Source organism: Poecilia reticulata, linkage group LG20, assembly GCF_000633615.1.
Source record: "Poecilia reticulata strain Guanapo linkage group LG20, Guppy_female_1.0+MT, whole genome shotgun sequence".
Lineage (NCBI taxonomy): Eukaryota > Metazoa > Chordata > Actinopteri > Cyprinodontiformes > Poeciliidae > Poecilia > Poecilia reticulata.
This window is the reverse complement of record NC_024350.1, coordinates 25,521,847-25,544,082: the sequence shown is the minus strand read 5'-3', so window position 1 is coordinate 25,544,082 and position 22,236 is coordinate 25,521,847. Positions and strand designations below refer to the sequence as shown.

General features: G+C 38.1%; 1 protein-coding gene across 2 annotated transcripts in view; it reads left to right on the top strand.

The window, feature by feature from the left end:
* Positions 1 to 336: 336 nt before the first annotated feature.
* LOC103457016 (beta-1,4-galactosyltransferase 1-like) overlaps positions 337 to 22,236 on the top strand; it is a 26,399-nt gene continuing 4,499 nt past the window's right edge. The window contains exons 1-2 of one of the 2 annotated variants that reach the window (XM_008396921.2): positions 337 to 1,160; positions 5,268 to 7,197. In XM_008396921.2, the coding sequence (XP_008395143.1) occupies positions 816 to 1,160; positions 5,268 to 5,936 (1,014 nt within the window). In that variant the 5' untranslated portion in view covers positions 337 to 815 and the 3' untranslated portion in view covers positions 5,937 to 7,197. Of the gene's footprint in view, positions 1,161 to 5,267; positions 7,198 to 22,236 lie in introns of those variants that run through there. The other variant, XM_008396922.2, reaches the window with a different exon arrangement.

Here is a 22,236-nt window from a genome sequence, read left to right as displayed (position 1 = left end):
AATATTATTTATTAAACAGAAATGTCAGGATTCTGAAAAGTAATCTCAATCAATACTGTGGTTGAGGCTCCTCTGGCATGAAGGAAACCAGCCTTCAAATAAAAATGTTACATTTTATGAAAACATTACCAAAAGGTTAGAATTTTTTTTAACTTGTTTAAATTTGTCTTTTAAAATTTAACCAATATGTGAATTCAGATTAAACACATTTTRAAAACTGTATTGTGTTGTTTTCTTCATGTGAGAGAAATAAAGACTGAAATAATTTCTACAGTAAAGGCAGAACAATTTAATACAAATTTATTTACAAAATGTAAAATTAATTCCTGTGTAATTATCAAGAGCTTAGTTATAAAAATACACAAATATAAATAAATGAAAGTAAATGTAAAMATKTTTGMTTTGAGTTGTTGCTTAAATTGTTTACTTCCTTTTGTTTGGTTATAATTACAGTTTTTAACAGAAGTAAATTCGATTCGGTTCAAAGTTAAAATGGGATCCTTCATGTTCCTCATTTTCATACCATGCAAATTAAAAGATATAAAGAACCCCGGGACATTTCATGTTTAGTTTTACAAGAAACGTTTTTCTGAGAAAGAGAAGGAGAGAAAGGCGTTAAACCAAAGGATCCGGTTTCTGGTTAACAATTAAAGTAGATCATCGATGCTTTAACAGGTCCGGGAGATTAGAGACACTTTTCATCTGATGTGGATCTTCTATAATTAAACCGAAAGAAAATCTAACAGAGGAAACAAAAACCAGAAGAAGAATCTGCTGCGCTGGATCATTTGCTAAACAAACCAGGTTGAACTAAAATGCTGAAAACGTTTTTTAACCTGTTGGTGTGTCTCTGTGCCTTCAGCTTGGGATGCTTTGCAGTGTTTCTGTTTTTCACCCAGGACAGAAAATTATTTTTMRTCTCAGCATTAAACAGAGAAACTAAACCAGAGGAATCTGCAGAACCGACAGTCCGACCAAATCCRACAGGAACTTCAGGAAGGTCTCTGGTTTCGTGTCCCGACGTCCCTCCGAACCTCCGGGGAGTTCTGCATGTGGAGTTCAGAACCAACCGGACCCTGCAGGACGTCCGGAACCACGTCGGCCCGCTCCTTCAGCAGGGAGGTCGGTACCGACCAACCAGCTGCAGGGCGAAGCAAAAGGTTGGTAAAAACTTGAAAAATGAGGAATTTAATTTAAATTACCTTTGAAACTTTTACATGTCGTCGGTGCAAAAATGAAGTCATAAATAAAATAAAAAGAATAAACGAATGAATATTTTGAATAAAAAAAATCTGAAATTTAAATTGAGACTTTAACTTGAAATTATTTGTTTTGAAGTAAAACTGCTTGTTTAAAACGGCGCGAAGTTCGTGAAATAATAAAGTTTTGATCTGTTCAATACAAAACATTTCTAAAACATTAAAGTATGTCTTTTAATAATTCGAAATTTTATATTTACAGGGAAAAAGTTTAATTTCCTCTGATATTAAAGTCAGAATATCCGCAGACTGATGATGAGAACTAAAGTAGAATGTTCTCTGAGATTTTAGAGAGACATTTCTATAGATTAAAGGAAACATTCCCCCAAAAACAAATAAACTCAGTTGTTTAAAAATTTATTAGATTTTGACAAAAAAAAAAAGTCAGAAATGGACAGAGATTAAAGTAAAACTGCTTATTGTAGAGGCATTTTCTGCCGCCAGGGGTCACTGTTTCACGGTGTTGTGGTCAAGACCACTTAACCCGAGACCAAGACAAGACCAGAGTGTATCGAGACCGAGTCAAGACCACGATGAAATGTAAAATATGATCAAAACTGCTTCTCAAATTGATCTGAAAGATCAATATTCCCATAAACACCTAGATATTAAATACTTAATACATTTTACCAATATTAAATATTCCATCTCTGTGCTACAATCCGTGGTGGTCTCGTGCCATCCCTAAAAAGATAACACCCTGGGTGTTTGCCCATATTGCTCATTTCTGCACCATTAAACATAGCAATTGAGGCAATGCCCTGACGGTAAATAACGCCCAACTATGAACAATGACCAAGGAGCAACAAGCAAGAAGTAACCAAGCACAAGCCGCTTATTGTGACTGTTCTCGCCCTCTCTTCTTCTACATGAAGCCAGGCAGTCTGACACCATGGCAGACATTACAGCTGCCACTTTTTTCACGAAAGCATGCTCTTTCGTTCTTGTGTTTTAGTTATTAGTTAATTTAAAAAATATCAAAGTACATAATTAAATAAAATAATGATAGCTACTGCAGTGTACGCAGAGCATTACAAGAACAAAGGACGGGTGTTCTGTCAGGTCAGAACATCATACGCTTAGCACAAACTCACGGCTATATCAGTCAGATAGACAGATGGAGGGATTTCTTTATTTCTTTATTTAAATTGGTTCATTTTTCAGAGGGATACACAGTGAGGGTATCGTGATTTTAGCTACCAGTAGCAGGAGAACGGAGCTGCGCCAAGAAGCTAACAGAAGCTAACAAACACTGAATAGAAGAAGAGCTGCCATCGATACAGTTGCAGCCAAGCATGATTTAATGTTACACAATACAGTTTTACCAAGTTGCTCAAAGTCTAAACTGGCATTGTTGTGCATTTAAGGTGTAAAGTTTACCTTCGACTAAACGCCCCCCAAAGGCATCCCAGCGCCCCCCTTTTGTAAAAGTGTCCACCAGCGCCCCCTGGGGGGCGGTACCGCCCACGTTGAGAACCGCTACATTAGATCAGTGTTTTTCAATCTTTTTTGAGTCAAGGTACATTATTTTAATTGAAAAAATCTTGAGGCACACCACCAACAAAAAATGTAAACAAAGATACTTTGTAGCTGCCTATATTACATATATAGTCACTCTTATCAAAGTCTCTTGAATAGGAATCAAACACAAAAATGTATTTTTATCACATTTTACATTTCTTATTTCAAACTGCACTTAACATGTCCACTTCAAAAATACACCTGAACAGAACCACAACACTGGTTTTAAATTTAAAGAAGTTGTAGAAAACTTCAAACTGTTTTACAAACTAATCCACAAGTATTCTTTTAGCCAGAATACAGAAAATAATTATTTTTCTGAAAGAAGCAATAATATTTGGGAAACATTTCACTTCATATTCACTGTTACAATATGAAGAGTTGCATGTACAAAATGTCAATATCTGTATATTTTACCCACCTGGTGTGAAACCTGTACATGTTTGGATGAAAACAGATGATTTCCTGGCAGAAATTGAAGAAAGACAAAGCTCTTCCTCAACATCTCAGTCTCTCTCTGGTTTTAGTTTTTATAGTAGCCAGGCTTGAGAAGCTCACTTCACACAGACATGTTGTGGGAAATGGACCCATGTTCTTTCCAACTACTGCTGAGCTTCTCTGTCTTTTCCATCACTGTCGTCACTGTCTTGCTAGATACGATGCTCTCACAGTTACCTGTAACATTCATGTATCACTAATTATCTTGTTTAAATGTAAAATGCTGTGTACCTACTGCCATCAAGTGGAAAGAACATTACATGATTACCCCGCTAGTCACTGCAACAGCAGACACTCAAAGATGGCATTATTTGCAGATAATTCATTTTCAAAAAATCTTTTAAAACCAATTACCGTATTTTTCGGATTATAGAGCCCACCATACTAGCACCTTAATTTTTTGGGGGGGGCCAGGGGGGGGATGGAAGCTGCTCTCGGTTTTCCATAAGGACCCAGGACCTAATAAATCTGCTGTAAGGACGCAGCACTCCGTCTCCAAAGCCGAACCATGGTTTCGTTCACACCAAGCTTAAGTGCGAGAATGAGAATGAGATTAAGAAAGAGTTAGTTTTTTTTAAAGGTTTTGCTGGCTCTAGTGGCCAACAAAACCACTAGAGCTCGACAGGAAAGAGGGTAATGAGAGAGAGAGGGAAGACATGCAGCAAATGTCACCAGGCATACCATACCAGTAGACAACACATAAGCTCAACAACATATAGGCTTATACTCACAGCAATGTATTCATTTAAGAACTGATTTTCCTCCACTAACAGTAATAATTTCTTATTAAGTTCCCCGTTTTCGTACTTTCACAGATTGTTCTTCTTTTTTACCTTTTCTACTCAGTTTTTCATGTTAAATTGCACTTTTTTGTTAAATAAATCTCCTCATGACGGCGTGTCGCATGGCAGGATGGTTAAAGCAAGATGTTCTTGATTTTAGTTCACTCTTTCCTTTCTTTTTTCGATTTCTTCAAACGCACCAATTTTGCATTCTTTTCCAAATCAAAAGCTTTGGTTTTGTCCTTTTACCATCCTGAATGTTGTCCAAATTCTCCGGGATGGATCCTCCAGCGAAGTCTATCATTTTTATGGATTCCAAATATGTGGGAGAACCTGAAGAGGTTTCTTCTGAGAAATGGTGGGTCACATTTCATTAAAAAACTAAACAAAAACATCTTATTGCTGTCTTACCTTTACTTATCAATGAAATCCATGCACCCCTAATTCTGCACAAAATATCTGTTCATCCAAAGCCAAGTCTATCCTCCCCATGTCTTTTCTACTCCGTTTGAGAATCATCAAACTGTCTTGAAGTAAAACCTTCTGTCTTGTGTCTTGAAGTAAGACCTGTTGGTCTTCCTTTAGTTATCATCTCCTGCTTCAATTGAAAATCCACTTTAGAAAACAGTTTTAGGGTAGAAATGTAGTTTTTCATGTTGACGTCGGAAGAGAGAAGAAAACAAATATATCGTTGTATTTTACTTATTTACTGTGTGGCTAGCTCCACGGCTAGCTCACTGTGTCTTATGCTGTGCTTGTGCAGTCACAATATCTGGGATCATGAGCGCCCCCAGCGATGAGACAAGAGAACTGCATGCCTCACCTGGAGTCTGTTCTCTGCCGTTTCTGATCGCTCCTCCGCACACAAAACATGATACACACAGTTGGTGACAAAAAACACTGTACATTATATACATAAGCTAAATTATGGAAAATCAGTCCATATATTAAATGTTTTTTAACCATTTTGTTGCCAGCGTACAAACAGGACGAACATGTCACAAGCTAGTGAACAGAAGCAGCTGGAAGTATCACGTTTATGAATTTAAATAAAACTTCACCAGCAAAATTTTGGTAAACATTTTGATACTTTTCCATCTGCGCTACATCAGAACAAGCTTCAAATAAAATCCTGTARTGACAGTTGGGTTTATAACTCAGATAWTTCTGCACAGATTCAGTATTTTATTTTACGTCCCTCCTTTAGGTGGCTGTCATCGTCCCGTTCAGAAACCGCTCTGAACACCTGAACCACTGGCTCTACTACCTCCATCCGGTYCTGATGCGTCAGCAGCTGGACTACGGTGTGTACGTCATCAACCAGGACGGAGACGGAGTCTTCAACMRGGCCAAGYTGATGAACATCGGATTCAAGGAAGCGCTGAAGGAATATGATTACGACTGTTTTGTCTTTTCGGATGTAGACCTGGTGCYTCTCGATGATAGGAACCTCTACAGRTGTTCTGAYCATCCCAGACATTTGTCCGTCGCTGTGGACAAGTTTGACTTCATCCTGCCCTACGCCACCATCTTCGGCGGAGTCTCAGCGTTGTCCAAACAGCAGTTCCTTAAAGTCAACGGCTTTTCAAACRCGTTCTGGGGCTGGGGGGGTGAAGACGACGACATGTCGCAGCGGCTCTCTTACAGAGGGATGGTCATCTCCAGACCAGACTCTGTCACTGGAAGGTACAAGATGATAAAACATAGGAGAGATTCTCACAACGATCCAAACCCAAAYARWGTTCAGAAACTGACAGAAACSTACCWTAATATGGACAMAGATGGGATTAATTCTCTGAATTATTYAGTCAGGGGGATTAGGAAGGATTTATTGTACACTTTTGTTACAGTGGATGTTCAGGCTCCAGCAGGCTGATGTGGATCCAGATGTTTGTGTCTCAGGATTCGATCAAAGCAAAAGTCAACTTAAATCCAGGAGAACAAATAACTCAGTCCAACTGCTGAGTTCTGCAGTAAAAACATTTTATAACGTTCAACTCAGTCCAAAATGGAAACGATGCAGCAAGCATGTGGCAACAGTGGACAGAACAACCTGCATTAAACGGGTTGAAGCCTCCAGCAGAACCAGCTGGTGGGTCAGAAAGACGGATCCACTTTATGAACTTGGTTTTTAATCTAAATCATTCAGATTTTTATATCCTGTAAACAGTTAAGGGAATAACTTTATTAAAAAACAATGAGGGGTGATATGTAATGAAGTGATTCATATTTATAAAGTCTTATAAAATGATTTTGGTTTATTATGTTTGGTAGTTTCTGTAGTTTCCTCATAAAGTGGAGAACAGAGGAAGTGAGCTGGGCTGTTGTAGCTTTAAAAATAAAAKTCATCCTAGACAAAACGCTGTTGGCCTCGTCCTGAACGTCACGACTCCGTCTGTTAGAGAGGCAGCGCTGAATGAAGCTGCAGGCTGTCTGGGACGTTATAAACTCATTTAAAGACGTTATTATTAATGTAGAGAATATCTTGTCTGCTAAAAATGTGCAAAGATAATTAAATTAAACAGAATCTGGTCAGAAAACGTTATAATTATAGCTGAATTGGACTTAAAATCCTAATATTTCAACAGTAAGGCATAGAGATAGAAACATGTTCAGAGGAACATGTGCAGATCAGCTGTTTGCTGGAACATGTGAACAAGGATCAGTTCATTTCACCTGGAAGTTTAGAACAATGTGAGGAATTTGAATAAATGATCATGAAGAGACTCTTCACCGTCAGGCGGACTGAAGGTCCAGACGAGTCCGTTGGAGTAAAGGAGAAGCTGGTAGGACCCGGAGAAATGTTGAGGTTTTGATCTGACAACAAACTGAAAATAACTGAACCTGAACCGTCTGTTCATGTCACTGGAAAAACCCAGTGGAGTTTGTTCTGTTAAGCACTGAGCCAGCAGGAAGTTTTCCAGAACCGGTTCGTCCAGAGAGGTTAACAGAAACCAGTAGGTCCAGTAAACACTGACGCTGCTGTCAGGGAAATAAACCTCAGGCTGATTTACTTCTGGGTCTGAAATGATCAGGAAGAACTTTTAAGAAACTTCAATCACTTCTGAACCTTCAGAGCCACATTAAGACAGTCACAAAGTCGGCCTTCTATCACCTGAAGAACATCTCTAGGATTAGAGGACTGATGTCTCAGCACGATCTAGAGAAACTCATCCATGCGTTTATCTTTAGCCGCATTTATTTCTGCAACAGCGTCTTCACAGGTCAGACTAATAAATCAATCAAACAGCTGCAGCTGATCCAGAAGCTGCTGCTGTTGTTCTGACTAAAACCAGGAAGATAGAGACATAACACCAGTTTTAAAGTCCCTACACTGGATCCCTGTAGCTCAGAGAATAGACTTTAAAATGCTGATGTTAGTTTATAAATCACTGAACGGTTTAGCACCACAATACCTTAAAGATCTGTTATCACTGTATCAACTGTCTAGACCCCTCAGATCTTCTGGTTCTGGTCTGCTATGCATCCCCAGAACCAGACGAGGAGAAGCAGCATTCAGCTTCTATGCRCCACAGATCTGGAACAAACTTCCAGAAAACTGTAAAACAGCTGAAACACTGAGTGCCTTTAAATCTCAACTTAAAACCCACCTGTTTAGAGTTGCTTATGGCTAAATTAGGGTTAGAGTGCAGGTTTTGATGTCTTCCATGTTTTATGTCTTTAATGTTTTTATGTCTTTAATGTTTTTAATTTCTTTTTATTTCTTTTCTACATTTTAATTATGTAAAGACCCCGGAAAACGTCCCAGTTAAACGACGTTTAACTAAAGTTCTACGGGGTTTAGAGTCCCAGTTGACGGAGTTTCAACTAAAAACCTAGAGGTTGCAGTCCTTGTCAAACTGTGTTTTTGACTAAAGTCCCTGAGGGTTAGAATCCCAGTTAACCGACGTTTAACTAAAGTTCTACGGGGTTTAGAGTCCCAGTTGACGGAGTTTCAACTAAAAACCTAGAGGTTGGAGTCCTTGTCAAACGGTGTTTTTGACTAAAGTCCCTGAGGGTTAGAATCCCAGTTAAACGATGTTTAACTAAAGTCCTACAGGGTTTAGAGTCCCAGTTGACGGAGTTTCAACTAAAAACCTAGAGGTTGGAGTCCTTGTCAAACGGTGTTTTTGACTAAAGTCCATGAGGGTTAGAATCCCAGTTAAACCACGTTTAACTGATGTCCTAAAGGGGTGCGGGTTTTCATGTTATCTTTTTTATTTTATCTCTTTCTCACTGTTTATTTCATGTCACATGCTTTTTATTTTAATTATGTAAAGAACTTTGAAATGCCTTGCTGCTGAAATGTGCTATACAAATAAAATTTGATTGATTGATTGATTGATTGATTGATTGATTGATTGATTGATTGATTGATTGATTGATTGATTGATTGATTGATTGATTGATTGATTGATTGANTGATTGATTGATTGATTGATTGATTGATTGATTGATTGATTGATTGATTGATTGATTGATTGATTGATTGATTGATTGATTGATTGATTGATTGAAAGGCAACAAATCCAGAATTAAAGTTTGCTCCTATTTTTTATTTTGACCTGTTTTGTAATTTTCTCACTTTTATGAAAATAAATTTTTTTGTCTTTGAAACACTAAACTCTCCACAACTTTTTGTGACATCATTTAGAAATCAGACATTCTGATCAGTTACTCAGCACTTGAGAAGCATTTTTACCAAATATTTAAAAAAACTTGTGTTATGATTTTTATTTCTTTTCTTTGTTTTGTTTTAGACTTTAGTTGAATGACTTTTTGTTAATATATTTTGGAGTTTGGATAACTTCTTGTTTTTGGTCATTTAATTAAGTTGATTTGTGGTGCTGGGTTTCGGCATGTTACGGAGTTCCGCCTTTCCGCTCGCTCCACCACCACCGGGCGCGGTGCGCGCACCTCCAGTCGCTGTGGGCCGCAGCTGATGTTTCCAGCCTGCCATGCGCTATTTCTGTTAGCCTTTGTTTGCTTTTTTCAATTTGATTTTGGCCTGGTGGGACCGGATTTCCTGTTTTCGATTTGTCTTTTGCATTAGGTTTTTTTTTTTTGCTTTAGTCCGGTACCAGTAGGGCCTTCGATATGGTCGGCCCCCTGCTGTACCGTTTTGTTCTGTTTGATCGGCTCACCAGGTTCAACTTTCTGTTAATACTTTTGGGGTTTTGTTTTTTTCTTTTTTGGAACACGGGAAAACTGAGGGAATTTAACTCTCTTTTTCTTCACAGAAAATCAGAAGCAGCTGAACCAAGAAAACCAAAGTTCAAGAGAGTTTAAGAATAAAACATTTTGTTGAACCCTCATTCTTGTCTCGTGTTACTCAAATATGTTGTGCCCTTGGTGGACGTAACACTTATTAATGCCCTGGATTAGTTATGGAAATAGATTTACTCTCCACCTCTGATCCTATAAGGTGTTTTTAATGTTCACCGTCTCCTTGATTGTATTTTTATTCTGAATGTCTCCAAACCCACTGAATTCAAACTGATCCTCTGAACCAGTTCATTTTCTAATTAAAGTATTTCTGCTGCTGCCTGTGGGTCTGTGAACTACTTACCTGAGTGACCTGTTTGAAAAGTTTTCCAGTTCATATGTTCGAACTGGAAACGATGGCATCCAGTCATGGACTTTGCAGAAAGAACGTGGCGACAGTGGACAGGATCCACCTCCTGTTTGTAAACAGCGACTGTTTACAAACAGGACTACAAATGTAAGCAGTGTTTTCTACAGACGTCTTTCCCCAGCTTTGAGTTTACGTCATTTTAGATGAGACACGTAAGCCCAGTTTTCTGTGCTGTCGTTTACCGGCCCCCCAAATATAATAAGGATTTTAAAGGGCGACTTCTCTGACATTATGTCTGGGATTATAACTAAATATGAACATATTCTTAATGTTGGAGACTTCAATATACACGTGTGCTGTCCTGATAAGCCTCTGGTAAAGGACTTTTTTAGCCTTCTGGACTCTTTTAACCTGGTACAGGCCGTATCCGGTCCTACACATGAGCACGGACACACACTGGACCTGGTTATGTCCTGCGGGCTGCAGGAAATAGCAGGATTACTGTAATGCACTTTATCTGGGAATCAGTCAGTCGCTGCTCTCACGTCTACAGTTGGTTCAGATGCTTCTGCACGACTTTTAACAGGAACTCAAAACATGTGACCCCTGTCCTGGCCTCACTTCACTGGCTGCTTGTATATTTTAGGATTCATTTTAAAATTCTTATGTTTGTTTTTAAATCACTGCATAATCTTGCCCCGGCTTACCTCTCTGAGCTTCTTCACCCCTACGTACCCTATCAGTCACTCAGGTCAGCAGATCAGCTGCTCTTGCAGGTACCGAGATCCAGAAGGAAGCTCAGAGGGGACAGAGCTTCTCTGTCATGGGTCCTAAGTTATGAAACGACTTGCCTTTGCAGGTCAGAGAGGCCCCTTCACTGTCCACTTTTAAAACTCGTCTTAAAACTCATTTATTTTACTTGGCCTTCAACTCCAGCGGGATCTAGTTTTAAATTGTATGTTTTGTTTTTAAACTGAAAGAGTTTGTATTTTTTATTGTTATGTTGTGTTTTAATGTACAGAACTTTGTATCAGCTGTGGTTGTTTTAAAGTGCTTTATAAATAGAGTTGGTAGGGTATGGTATTACAGTAGATCTTATTCACATTAATTTTTAAATATTTAAGACACACTTTACCAAACTGACCCTGGAGTAACATAAATAATCAGACCTTTTCAGGAACGTCTCACTGAGATTAATAATCTGTTCTTCAAGAGAGACGTGGAGTGCTGGGTCTCAGAAACGAAAACTATGATCTTTATTCCCGGTTCCCTGTTTTCAGTAACACTAATTTAATCTACAGTTGGTAGTTTCAGTAACTTCCTCATGAAATGGAGGCAGAGAGGAAGTACGTAGTACCGTCAAATCTGATTGGCTCACAGTGAAATCTAAAGTAAACAAGAAAAGCACATAAAATAAAAAGTAAATATTAAAGATTTCATGGGGTAAATTCAACTAACTGAAACAAAAATACATAAGTAATTCAGTTTTTAATAAAGATATAATGTGTCACATAAATTCTAAACTTCACCTAAATGAGTTTTATTATGATTTTACTGGAAAATTAAATCAGACACACAGTGATGTGATATGTTAAATGTTTTCAACACAATACCGCTCTCTGGTGGTCTTAAAGTACCTGCACATATAAATGTGTTTAAAAGCCACTAAAGAAGCAGACTTCATGTATTTAACTCCATTCTACATGGATTTTGTTAAAATTGTTTAATGTTTTGTGTTGTAATAAGATGTCAAAAATCAAATGTTTTTGATTCCTGGAGAACATTTTCAGTTCATGTCTCATCATATCAAAGTCCCAGAGACTGATGGACACATTTCGACAGAGATGCAGGATTTACAAATCTGTTCTTCATAAATAAGCAATAATTCACACATTAAACTTAAAATTAGATTTGATTTTATTATATTTTATCTTCTGACCATCTGGATGTTGAAATGATACAATGAAAATATTCATTTGGACAAAAGATGATTTATGTTTTGTCTTTTCCCAGGTCCATTAAAAGAGGAGTGAGAAAGAAAATGAATGAATCGTTTTTTAAATAATTCAAAGAAGAAACTCACATTCATCTGGATTCACTTATTGGACTTTTAAAGGAAAACAGAAATGCCTAAAACCAAATACAAATGTGAAAACAGGTTCTCCTGGTTCTGTTGCTGCAAAACAACAGAGCCAGACAGAATGACTGAAATATATAGTGATGCTTATGAGACACATGATAACTCAATTCCTCAAAGTCATTTGGATACAGAATCATCTTTTTAGTCCGAAATAAACTGGATTTCTGATGTAGATTATTCTGAACCATGAAGAGATCCAATGAAAATGAGATCCAGTTCTGGCTCAGGAAAGACCAGGTCTTCTGTATGAATTTGGATCTTTTGAAAACGATGAGCCCAGAGGTTTGCCTTGTTTAAACATGCTATTGGATACTGACTTAATCAGTGACTGGCAAAAGGATCCATTTCCTGAGAACAGCAGCAGAACCACATCAGACAGTGAAGATGTGGAGATCAAACCAGCTGCTGATCAAACTCTCCCTGATGTAACTGAACCTCTGATCAAATTAGAAAACATCAAACCTGCTGAAACCCAGACCTTCATGAACAGCTACAAAACCTAGAGATAAATGAGAGGACAAAATCCTCTTCCTGTTTGTCTCAGAGCTGTCCCTCATGGAGTCAGGATCCTCCGTTAGGACATTAAGTAGAGGTGGTTATTTTTGTATTGTCAAAAAAAAAGAAAAAAGAAACTCCAAATAAACTGAAAAATAGTAAGGGAGACTCACCATAAACGGTTGAACCCTGGCCAGAATGAAAATAAATCAATGGGTAAATGACACCCCGCTGATTAGGCATGAAGCAAAGCGGGGACAAAACGAGTTATACAGTATATATATATATATATCCTTCTGTCAAATTTTAATTTGTTTGATGAACTAAAGAAAATTAAATCCCCCCCCCCCACATACGGTGACCAGAAATTTCCCACATCCGGCAACTGGTAATTCTGTGCATCCAGCATCCGGAAATTCTCCCCATCTCGTGACCGGATGCCCCCCCTCTTTAAATTAGCCAATAGAAACAGAATCATTTACTTGTAAGTCAGTAAATATACTATATTCTAAACCATGTTGAATTAGATGAGGAATATTGTAACTACCTCTGGTTTTAAACAGATTGTCTTCATGATACACACCGTTCAGCAGAATGACTCCTGCCCACCAAAGAAAAACAGTTGCGTGTGTGTGTCTGTCTTCAAGCATGAGAATCCCACAGAATACGTCAGACATTCCTTCAGACAATACCTCTGGAAGATCCTGAAAAGCTCACGGTGCATTATTTGGTGTTGGACAACAGATAAATGCAGGACTTAAGAAAACTTAGAGCATCAGACCTCTGACCCCACAACCGGTGATGCCTGCCTTAAAATACATCAGACATTCCTTCAGAAGGAAAAAACAATAGATCCACTGCTACATGGACCACTTTAAAAGGACAGCTGTTTAAAGGGATGCATCATTTTCGCAAGATCGCAACTTCACAGAACTTCTCCCATCATCTCCGGTACAACAGGAGTTGTAAACTTTTAATTTTGCTTCATCTTTAAACCAGCATTATTCTGAAATTTGTCCGATTTTCCAGGCAAACAGGTTAATTTTGATGAGTCTACAACTTTTAGTTCTCAGGACCTCTTTTCATTTTTTGACCGTAAGTAAATCTCTTTCTCAATTTATATATATGTATAGATGTGCATCATGTTTAATAATAATGTTTGTTTGTTTAGGTGCATACTCTGAGGATGCAGATAAATTCTCAGAATAAGAGATTATAAGTGGTCATTTTTTTGTCATACCTTCTCTCTGTAACCTAATTCTAAAATAATTCAATCCTATAAAAATGAAAAAACTTATATATATGCCTATTGTTGTTACAGATGTAATCAGAAGACACATAAGCCCCAAACAGAACCAGAGTTAAAACACTGTAATTTTAGTACCTTTTTACACCTCTGTAACCAGAGTTCTAAAAGTGAAAAATAAATAAACATTTACTATGTATCTATTTTCTTATAGATATCCAGGAAAACCGCAGGAGGAATAGTTTGTCGCTTACTAAAAAAAAAGACATGTCTCTAAACCTATCAGATCAATGAATGCAGATGCGCCAGCAACTGGTTTAGGAACAGTTCCTGATCAAACCTCCTCCTACATCCATACAAGAGTACAGAGTAGCCTACTTGAGCTAATTAGGAAACTGGTTTTCTATCAGCTATTATCATCCATAACTGTAACCTGTAATGATGAAGATTCAGTAATTTACATCTCATCTGACTCGGAAGATGGGTTCGTGCCTCAAGAAGGATCTGACCTACCTCCTAGGCAGAGAGTTGATGCCAACGGCATTACGCCTCCTCCCTCACAGCGGAAAGAAGCTACAGCGGACCTGGAACCAGAACCAAAAGCAGAACCAGAACCAGAGTCACAGGACAGAAAATGGGAATTTTGACAGCTATTGACACCTTGTTCTGCGCATGGAGATTGAGGGCTTTCGGCAAGAGATTTTTGTCAGAGTGGAGCACTGCCAAAAATGATCAAAAACGCTGTGTGTCCGTGTTCCCCTATCACCCCCCACCCCCTGTGCCTAGCAGAGGTTTTCGTATTTAAATGAAGTTGCTGAGAGCCATGCAAATGCAAATCAACTGTTGAGCACCGCCTTTTGACTCTTATTCATTTTGTAGCTAACCCGTTTTACCTTCTGTTCACCATGAAGAAGTATGTTTGGAGAAAGAATATTAAAACAATCTATCTTATCCTTTAAAATATATATTAGATGTGTGTTAGGAGCGCTGAAAATCTTAGTTTTGGTTGAATTGATGATTTAAAAGAAGAATATGCATGATTACATACAATAGACTTTTGTGAAACGTGATCTTACTTTGACATTCCTCCTATCTGAAGATTTATCTTGTGATGGGAGGAATTGCACAGCTTAATCAAAATAATAATAAAAAACATGTTCAAGAGTGGTTCATTGTTCATAAAGTATTTTTGTGAATAATATTCAAACTAATGTTAATGTTCACTGATTGCTTTAAAGACCCAGAGTAATGCTATATCGATTTTATCAGGTGCATACAATATTTTGTTCCCCCATCCTAACTTTGTCAAAAAAGAGCAAATGTTATGAAAATCACAGGAATTATTGTTGATAATAGGAGGAATGAACACAGTAAAAGACTTTGCAGGTAAATAAATGTTTTTCCATTTTAAGGCGGGGGGCGGGGGGCAGATTTTATCAGGCGCTTAAAACATTTTGTTCCCCCATCCTAACTTTGTCAAAAAAAGAGCAAATGTTATGAATTATTGTTGATAAGATTAATGAAAACAGTAAAAGACTTGCAGGTAAATTAATTTGTTTCCATTTTATAGAAGTTGAACACATTATTTCAGGCAGCTGAAATATCCATTCTCTCCTCTTCTCCTCCAATAACTTTGGGAAATAAAAAGCCCTTGTTTCCAAAATCTCAAAAAATATTTTGTGTGACAGCATACTAGACATGTCCTTAATCCAATAATGTCATATTTTACATTAGAATGAGATTTACCAAAAAGTTTACACTCTGATCTTTTCAGGAAGTCTTTATTTTTGTGCCCTGCTATCGGCCAGCTTCCCTCCTCCCCCTTTATCAGAAATGAAAAATTATAAATGCACACAATGTGTTGGAAACTTGTGTTTGTTGACTGACTTTTATTTGTCAGGCTTTCGAGACAAAAGTTGAAAAAAAATCGATTCACTTCGCGTTTAAAATAACACAAAACAGCGTAAAAAGACCTCCACACAAGACCTCGTTTATTTATGTATGTATTTTTATTTTGATAGCTGCCGATTAAACTGAAAGTTACAACATTGACATGATTATATGAGYAGTTTTTACCGAAAAATCGATCAGAAGCGCCGTGAAAATGGTCAGATCCGCCGGATCCACTTCTCTGGCTGCAATGCGCGCTCCCGACACAGGGGGGCAGAATTTCACAGGGGAACAGAATTTCTCACAAGACCGGTATGTAATCACTGCGTTGATTCCCGACTGCATAATGGGTGGGCAAAAAAATAGGGGCAAAAAAATCATGTAGTGTGAACTACTGCATCAGGTAGTCGGATGTGCCCATCTTCTCTATTTAAATCTTGTGATTATTGAAGGGCAATATAGTATACAGATTTAATAATCTGCACTCTTTTGGTTGAATGCAGTATTTATTTCCACTTTGACTTTATGTTGTTTAGTTTTTATTCAAGTATGTTTTTTGTTAATGGAGCCTGAGAATCCATTAACACTGGAACTCATTTAGTTTATCGGGTCCAGTGTTATGTGTTCTTTTGAAAATAAAGTGTATCTATCTATGGCAGGAAATCGCATGCATTATTAGTCATTTCCATTAAATCAGTGTGAAAAGATGTTGAAACAATATTATCGTTTATCGCAATAATTTTTTAGACAATTAATCGCTCAGCAGAATTTGTTATCGTGACAGGCCTACTATGTATTGACAATGCACAAAAATGTTTTCCAGCTGCATCCAGCTCCCAGTCATCCAGATGTTGATCAAGAAAGAAGCAGGTAAGATTTATTACTAATCTAGAGATGTCACAATTCCTTGAATGATTAAAGTACTGTGATTTATTAAAATCCATCAAAGCAAATTATCTGCCTCAGAGTTTGTTAAACTATGTTTTACTATTTATTACCAACTGCTTTTAATTCTCTTTTCTTCCAATTGTTTCCAAGTGTTTTCTCTTTTTCATTAAAGTTTTTATTTTTTGTAAGAATGTATTAATGTGTTCTTTTTTGTTGTTTTAATGTCCTATGTGTGCATACTAAGCTGGAAGTTGCCAAGCGTTTTCACTGTAGTTCACTAAAAGTTGCCTGTAGCTCATAATGATTGTGTTTTCTTTGTTGACAGCTGATGGAGGAAGGCAGAGAGTACTGGCAGCAGAGGAGGTGGCATTCTGGGAGGATGGCAGCTATGAGGGGGTGTCAGGATGGACCCCAATTTCCTCCAACCAGGAGCTCATTGACATGAGGACTACAAGACAGGAAGAGACGTCAGGTCCACGCTTCAGGAGAGATGTTGGGACTGTCCTGAACGCAGCATAATGTTTGATCATGTTTGGACAAAAAAACACTGCCAGATGGTCCAGAAATGGACAAGCATTTATGTCTTATTTTGTGTGCAAACAGTAAATAAAATAAAATTAAATAAAGAAAAAAAAATTCTTTGTCTCTTTTATGTTTACTGAGGAAAATAGCAGGAGAATTAATATAAGGAATGAAGTTTTAAAGAGAAATAAATAAAACTAGAAGCTACCACAAAATCTCTCCTTTCTTGATAATAAAATAAATGTAATTATTAAAAGATTTTATAACAAGACCAATATATGACTTAAAACAAAGAATAATTAGAGTATCAATTGGCAAATCGGTGCAAAGAAAACATTAATTCAAATTGGAAGGAATTACTTATTTTATGTTAAAATATATTAAGAAGCTCTAGATAGGACTGACAGACTCTGTTCCAGTATGCCGACCAGCTGATGCCCTCATCAAACATCGAAGGACCACAACCTGGTGTAACTGAGGATCTTCAGGCCTGATCCCAGGACGACTCCACACTCAGAGGTTCATCAGGATTTCTTTCACATTTATTCCTCTTTCGGGGTCATCAAATTGGAAAAGAGGGAACGGCCTCTTTGTTACACTCACCAAATTGTGGGCACAATAATCCCCAAAGGTGAGCATCGGTCACTCAGGTGACGAGCAGCCTCCAGAGTTTCCCGTGTCCGCTGCTGATGAGCAGCCTCCTAGCTCTCCAGCCGAGCTTCCTGCGCCGGCTGCCGGTGAGCAACTCCCCTGTCCTCCAGAGCCTCCAACCGGCTGACCCCTCTGCCGGCCTTCTGGAGCCCTCAGCCGGCCCCACGGGCCCAAGCGACCTCCTGCTGCGGTGGCGGCGATCGCCGGAACCACCTCCTCCTCTCTGCTTCCTGCTGCGGTGGCCGCGACCGCAGCACCCACCTCCGGGACTCTGCTTCCTGCGCCAGCGACGACCGCCGGACCTCTTTCGAGGGGTCTGCCTCCTGGTTCTCCACCCACTCTGTTGGGTAGATTTTTTTTTGTTCTGGACTCTGGCCCTCCTTCCGTCGCCCCTCTGCCCAACCTGATGGGTTATTTTTTATTGGACTGTTTCTTTTTTGTGGGCGTCTGGTAGCCGCCCTTGAGGGGGGTTACAGTCATGATCCGTGTTTCTGTGTATTTATATTTAGGGTTTCCTGTGTTCAGTTCCTTCCTGTGAGTCTCTGTCTCTGCGTCTTCCCCGTTGATTGTTCCAAGGTGTGTCTCTTTCCCTGGGTTACCCCGTGTTTATTTAGTCCCACCTGTTGTATTTGTCTATGGTCGGCTCCTTGTCGTTTGGACGTCCGTCTTATGTCAGTTGTTGTTTCATCTCTATGCTCTCCAGTAGAACTGCGAAGTCCAGGATAGCGTTAGCTCTCGTTTTCAGTCCTGTGTATCGGTTGCTACCGGTAATTAGCTGTGTGCTATACTCTCTGCCTGTATTGGACTGTTTGAGATCTCTTATTAAATCATCTTCATCATCACCTTCATCATCTGGGTCGTTCATCCTCATCACATCAACCACACCACCTCATGACACATTATATTCTAAATGTATATTTTAGAGTGTAATCTCTTAAAAGAGGGATTTCTGAGAAAATTTAAAATATACTAGTTTTAAAACTTAACATGTCTTGATTGAAATAGCCTAATTATAGTTTTCAGATTAATAACTTATTCTGCCCTATTGACCTTTATTTTACTTGTAGTTACAGCAGATTGTTTGCTAAGATCTTTTGAACTCCCCTTTGTCTGTGTGGGAAACAATCCTGAGAAGTTCCAGCTTTCACACTGATCTGTGAAAAGCCTTAAAACAGCAGGAGTTCAGGAGAAGCTCTGCTCTCACTTTGTTTAGACAAAGGGGACAAATGGCCTTTGATCTTGGAAGCAAATTGTAGGGAGTTTCTAACATTTAAGAGGGTACAAGATAGCTTCCAGTTGGTCAAGCAAAGATACGCCGTATTTGAATAAATTAAAGAGAAGAATATGCCTTTACTGTAAAACTTTGTACACAGGAGAAACAAATCATATTTGCTCTTGCAATTCTCCTAAGACGTCTTTGCTTTTCTTTTTTTCTTTCTTTCTTCTTCTTTTTCATTTGTCTCAGGAAAATAAATGTATGTCTCTGTTCTGCAATTTCTGATGTAATTTCATATGTTGTCTTCTATTGGATTAAACTCTGAAATTCTGTGACGTCTACACTCGTTGTTTTCTGTGTGGTTTCACTTCGGCCCGCCGGGAGAACCTGGGATCTGTGAGAAGAAGATTGAGCCAGAGATTTTTCCTAAAATATATTATAACCTAAAATCTTCTTCAACAGTTTCAAACTCGACCAGAAGTGGACCCACCAGAGATGGAGGTGTGTCGGGACACAGATCCAGAGGTTTAGAGGTCACTGCTGTTTTCAGGGAGACGTCTGGGACCTTTGTTACCCAAACACGATCCATCATCTCTCCAAAAACACTCCGGTTGCTTTTCACCATCTGCTGTGGGATGGAGTAAAAAACCAAAGAAGTGTCTTTTCTGTGGATTAAAACACAGTGAAACACGTTAGAGTGAATAACGCAGAAAGCGCCAGAACGCTGCTGATCTTCTCCTTTGCTTTCTGTCACTGTAACCAGATTCTGCCTTTTTTCAGCTCACATTTCAGATGGGAGTTCTGAATAAAACTCACATTATGATAATTGCTGAAAGCGCGGATTCTCCTCGCGCTTTTTGAGGGGAAATTACGGAGGGGAATCCCAAACAGCTGACACGGCACAACCCGAAGTCCAGCGGACATTGGAGATGATTTGTGGAAACAACATTAACTTTTATTCAACATTTTGTGCAAAGAATAAAAAAGTGACAAGGAGAGGAGTTGGAGCCAAATTGCTACCGCAGTTGATAAACCCAGTAAGTTTTCAGCTGTTCTTCGTTAACGTGACATAAATAGGTTATAATGATTTTCATTCAGTCAGGACTTTATGCTGAGCCACATGCATCACAGGTAGATTCTAGTAAAGCATTGAATATTGTCTGGTTTTAAAATTAGTTAACTGGACTTGTAGCCATTATTTTGTGCTCATGTGGCTGGACACCACACGGCAGACGAACCCGATCGATACATTATACCTGGGATTTCTGTCGGCTAAGGTGTCTCTCAGGTTTTGGGAATGGGCCGACAACTCAATGTGCGCTGGACATTAGACTAAGGAAATGAGGAAGGGAGGGTCAGTGGAGAGCACTGGAGCTGAGCCTTTTTTCATTCAGTGTCATCAACAGAAAGAAAAAGAGACGATAAAGCCGATAATTAAAATGAGGTCGATAGGTTTAATTTATCGTCCGATTAATCGATTTATCGTTTATTACGACAAGCCTAATCATTACAAAAACTCTGAAAGCGGTTTGATAAAATTCTGTCCTAGAATGAGGTTAGATGGGCCCTATTTGTTGTTGAGCACCTGCCCCTTTAGTGGTCTTTGCACGGCCCTGGTGTTTGCCATCAGACGCCATCAGACGCCATCGGACTGAGACTTCATCGCCCATCAGAAGCTGGACGTTTCCAGTCTGTCTGACCAGGAAGTGAAGAACATCAGGAAGTTTCTGCTGAAGAGATTTCCCTCTATGACCAGTTTACATATTCTTGATAAAACACAAATGAGCTCTAATGTCTGGACCATCCGTTCTTCCTCCAGCCCTGAATGGCCGCCTGTTTCCACGGCGTCATGTCAGTATTTTCTGTCACGTTTATGTAAATAATAAAACTTAAATGTTCAGGTTGGACTGATGATGAAACAAACTTTCTGTTTTTCAAACAACCCCAGACTGAAATGTTGGACACTTTTCTCACTTTGTGTAATAAAAACTTTCTGAATCTTTGTGATTCAACAACAAATAAGATAATTTATAATTTTATGTATCTTTATAAATTAAGACAGTTTTGATGTAGAGGACTCCAGTTATCAGATCCAGAGGACACATTTCATTTTAACACTGATCACATCATTGTTTCCTCAACTTAATGTTGCTCCTGATGTGTCGTTTTAAAGGTTTATATGAATAAAACTATATTAGATTAATATTTCTCAAGTAAATTTTCCTCTAAGTCTTTTTGTCTGTTGGAAAAAATCCTCCAAACCCAAAGGAAGAGTTTGTTCTTCTTTTCATGGCAAGTAATGATTTTCCCTTCCAGGTGTGTTTAGACTTGCAGTCGTTTTCTTTACAACGCTTAAGAAACCATGAAGGGAAACAAAAACAAGCAGAAAATAACCGACTGGAAGCTGCTGAAAACATGATGGTATGTTTCTAATAACGTCTACAAATGATTAAAGTAGAGACTGTAAAGAATTAGASTTCATGACATGCAGATTTATTCAACTGGYTGAAACTTTAATTCTGAACATTAAAATGTTGCCAATATGTAAACAGATGTTATAATCTGTCCAGAACTGAACTGTCAGAAATGTCCTCCTTTATKTTTGACATTCAGAGTTTRTGTAAGTCTCACTTTTTTCCACATAATCAGTTTCTGTCGCCCTGCTGGATTACTAAAAGCTTTTTCCAGCAGAAATGCAGCTTCTTCTCCAGACCTAATGTGTTTTCATCTCCAGGTTATTAATGCATCAAATGCAGAGAAATTTACTCCAATATTATTGCAAATGTCTGTTTCAGAATAAAGTCCAGCCGCACAAAGTGAATCAGAACCGGCTGGTAAAACTGTCTGAACCAGATAAACTGGATCTCATGTGAGGAAGGTGGTGGRTGTAAAAWGAKAGATTATTAAAAATAATATCCTTGTCATTAATGTCAGAAAGTGAACTAGTTTCCTCTCACATGGAGGGAAATATTTCAATATTTTTTCTTCTTGTAATTTTGGCCAATTTTAGCCAAACTCGAAATTCAGAGTATTTTAACTTATTAATCTTATCAATAAAAATATTATTTATTAAACAGAAATGTCAGGATTCTGAAAAGTAATCTCAATCAATACTGTGGTTGAGGCTCCTCTGGCATGAAGGAAACCAGCCTTCAAATAAAAATGTTACATTTTATGAAAACATTACCAAAACGTTACATTTTTTTTAACTTGTTTAAATTTGTCTTTTAAAATTTAACCAATATGTGAATTCAGATTAAACACATTTTGAAAACTGTATTGTGTTGTTTTCTTCATGTGAGAGAAATAAAGACTGAAATAATTTCTACAGTAAAGGCAGAACAATTTAATACAAATTTATTTACAAAATGTAAAATTAATTCCTGTGTAATTATCAAAAGCATAGTTACAAAAATACATAAAAATAAATAAATGAAAGTAAATGTAAAAATGTTTGATTTGAGTTGTTGCTTAAATTGTTTACTTCCTTTTGTTTGGTTATAATTACAGTTTTTAACAGAAGTAAATTCGATTCGGTTCAAAGTTAAAATGG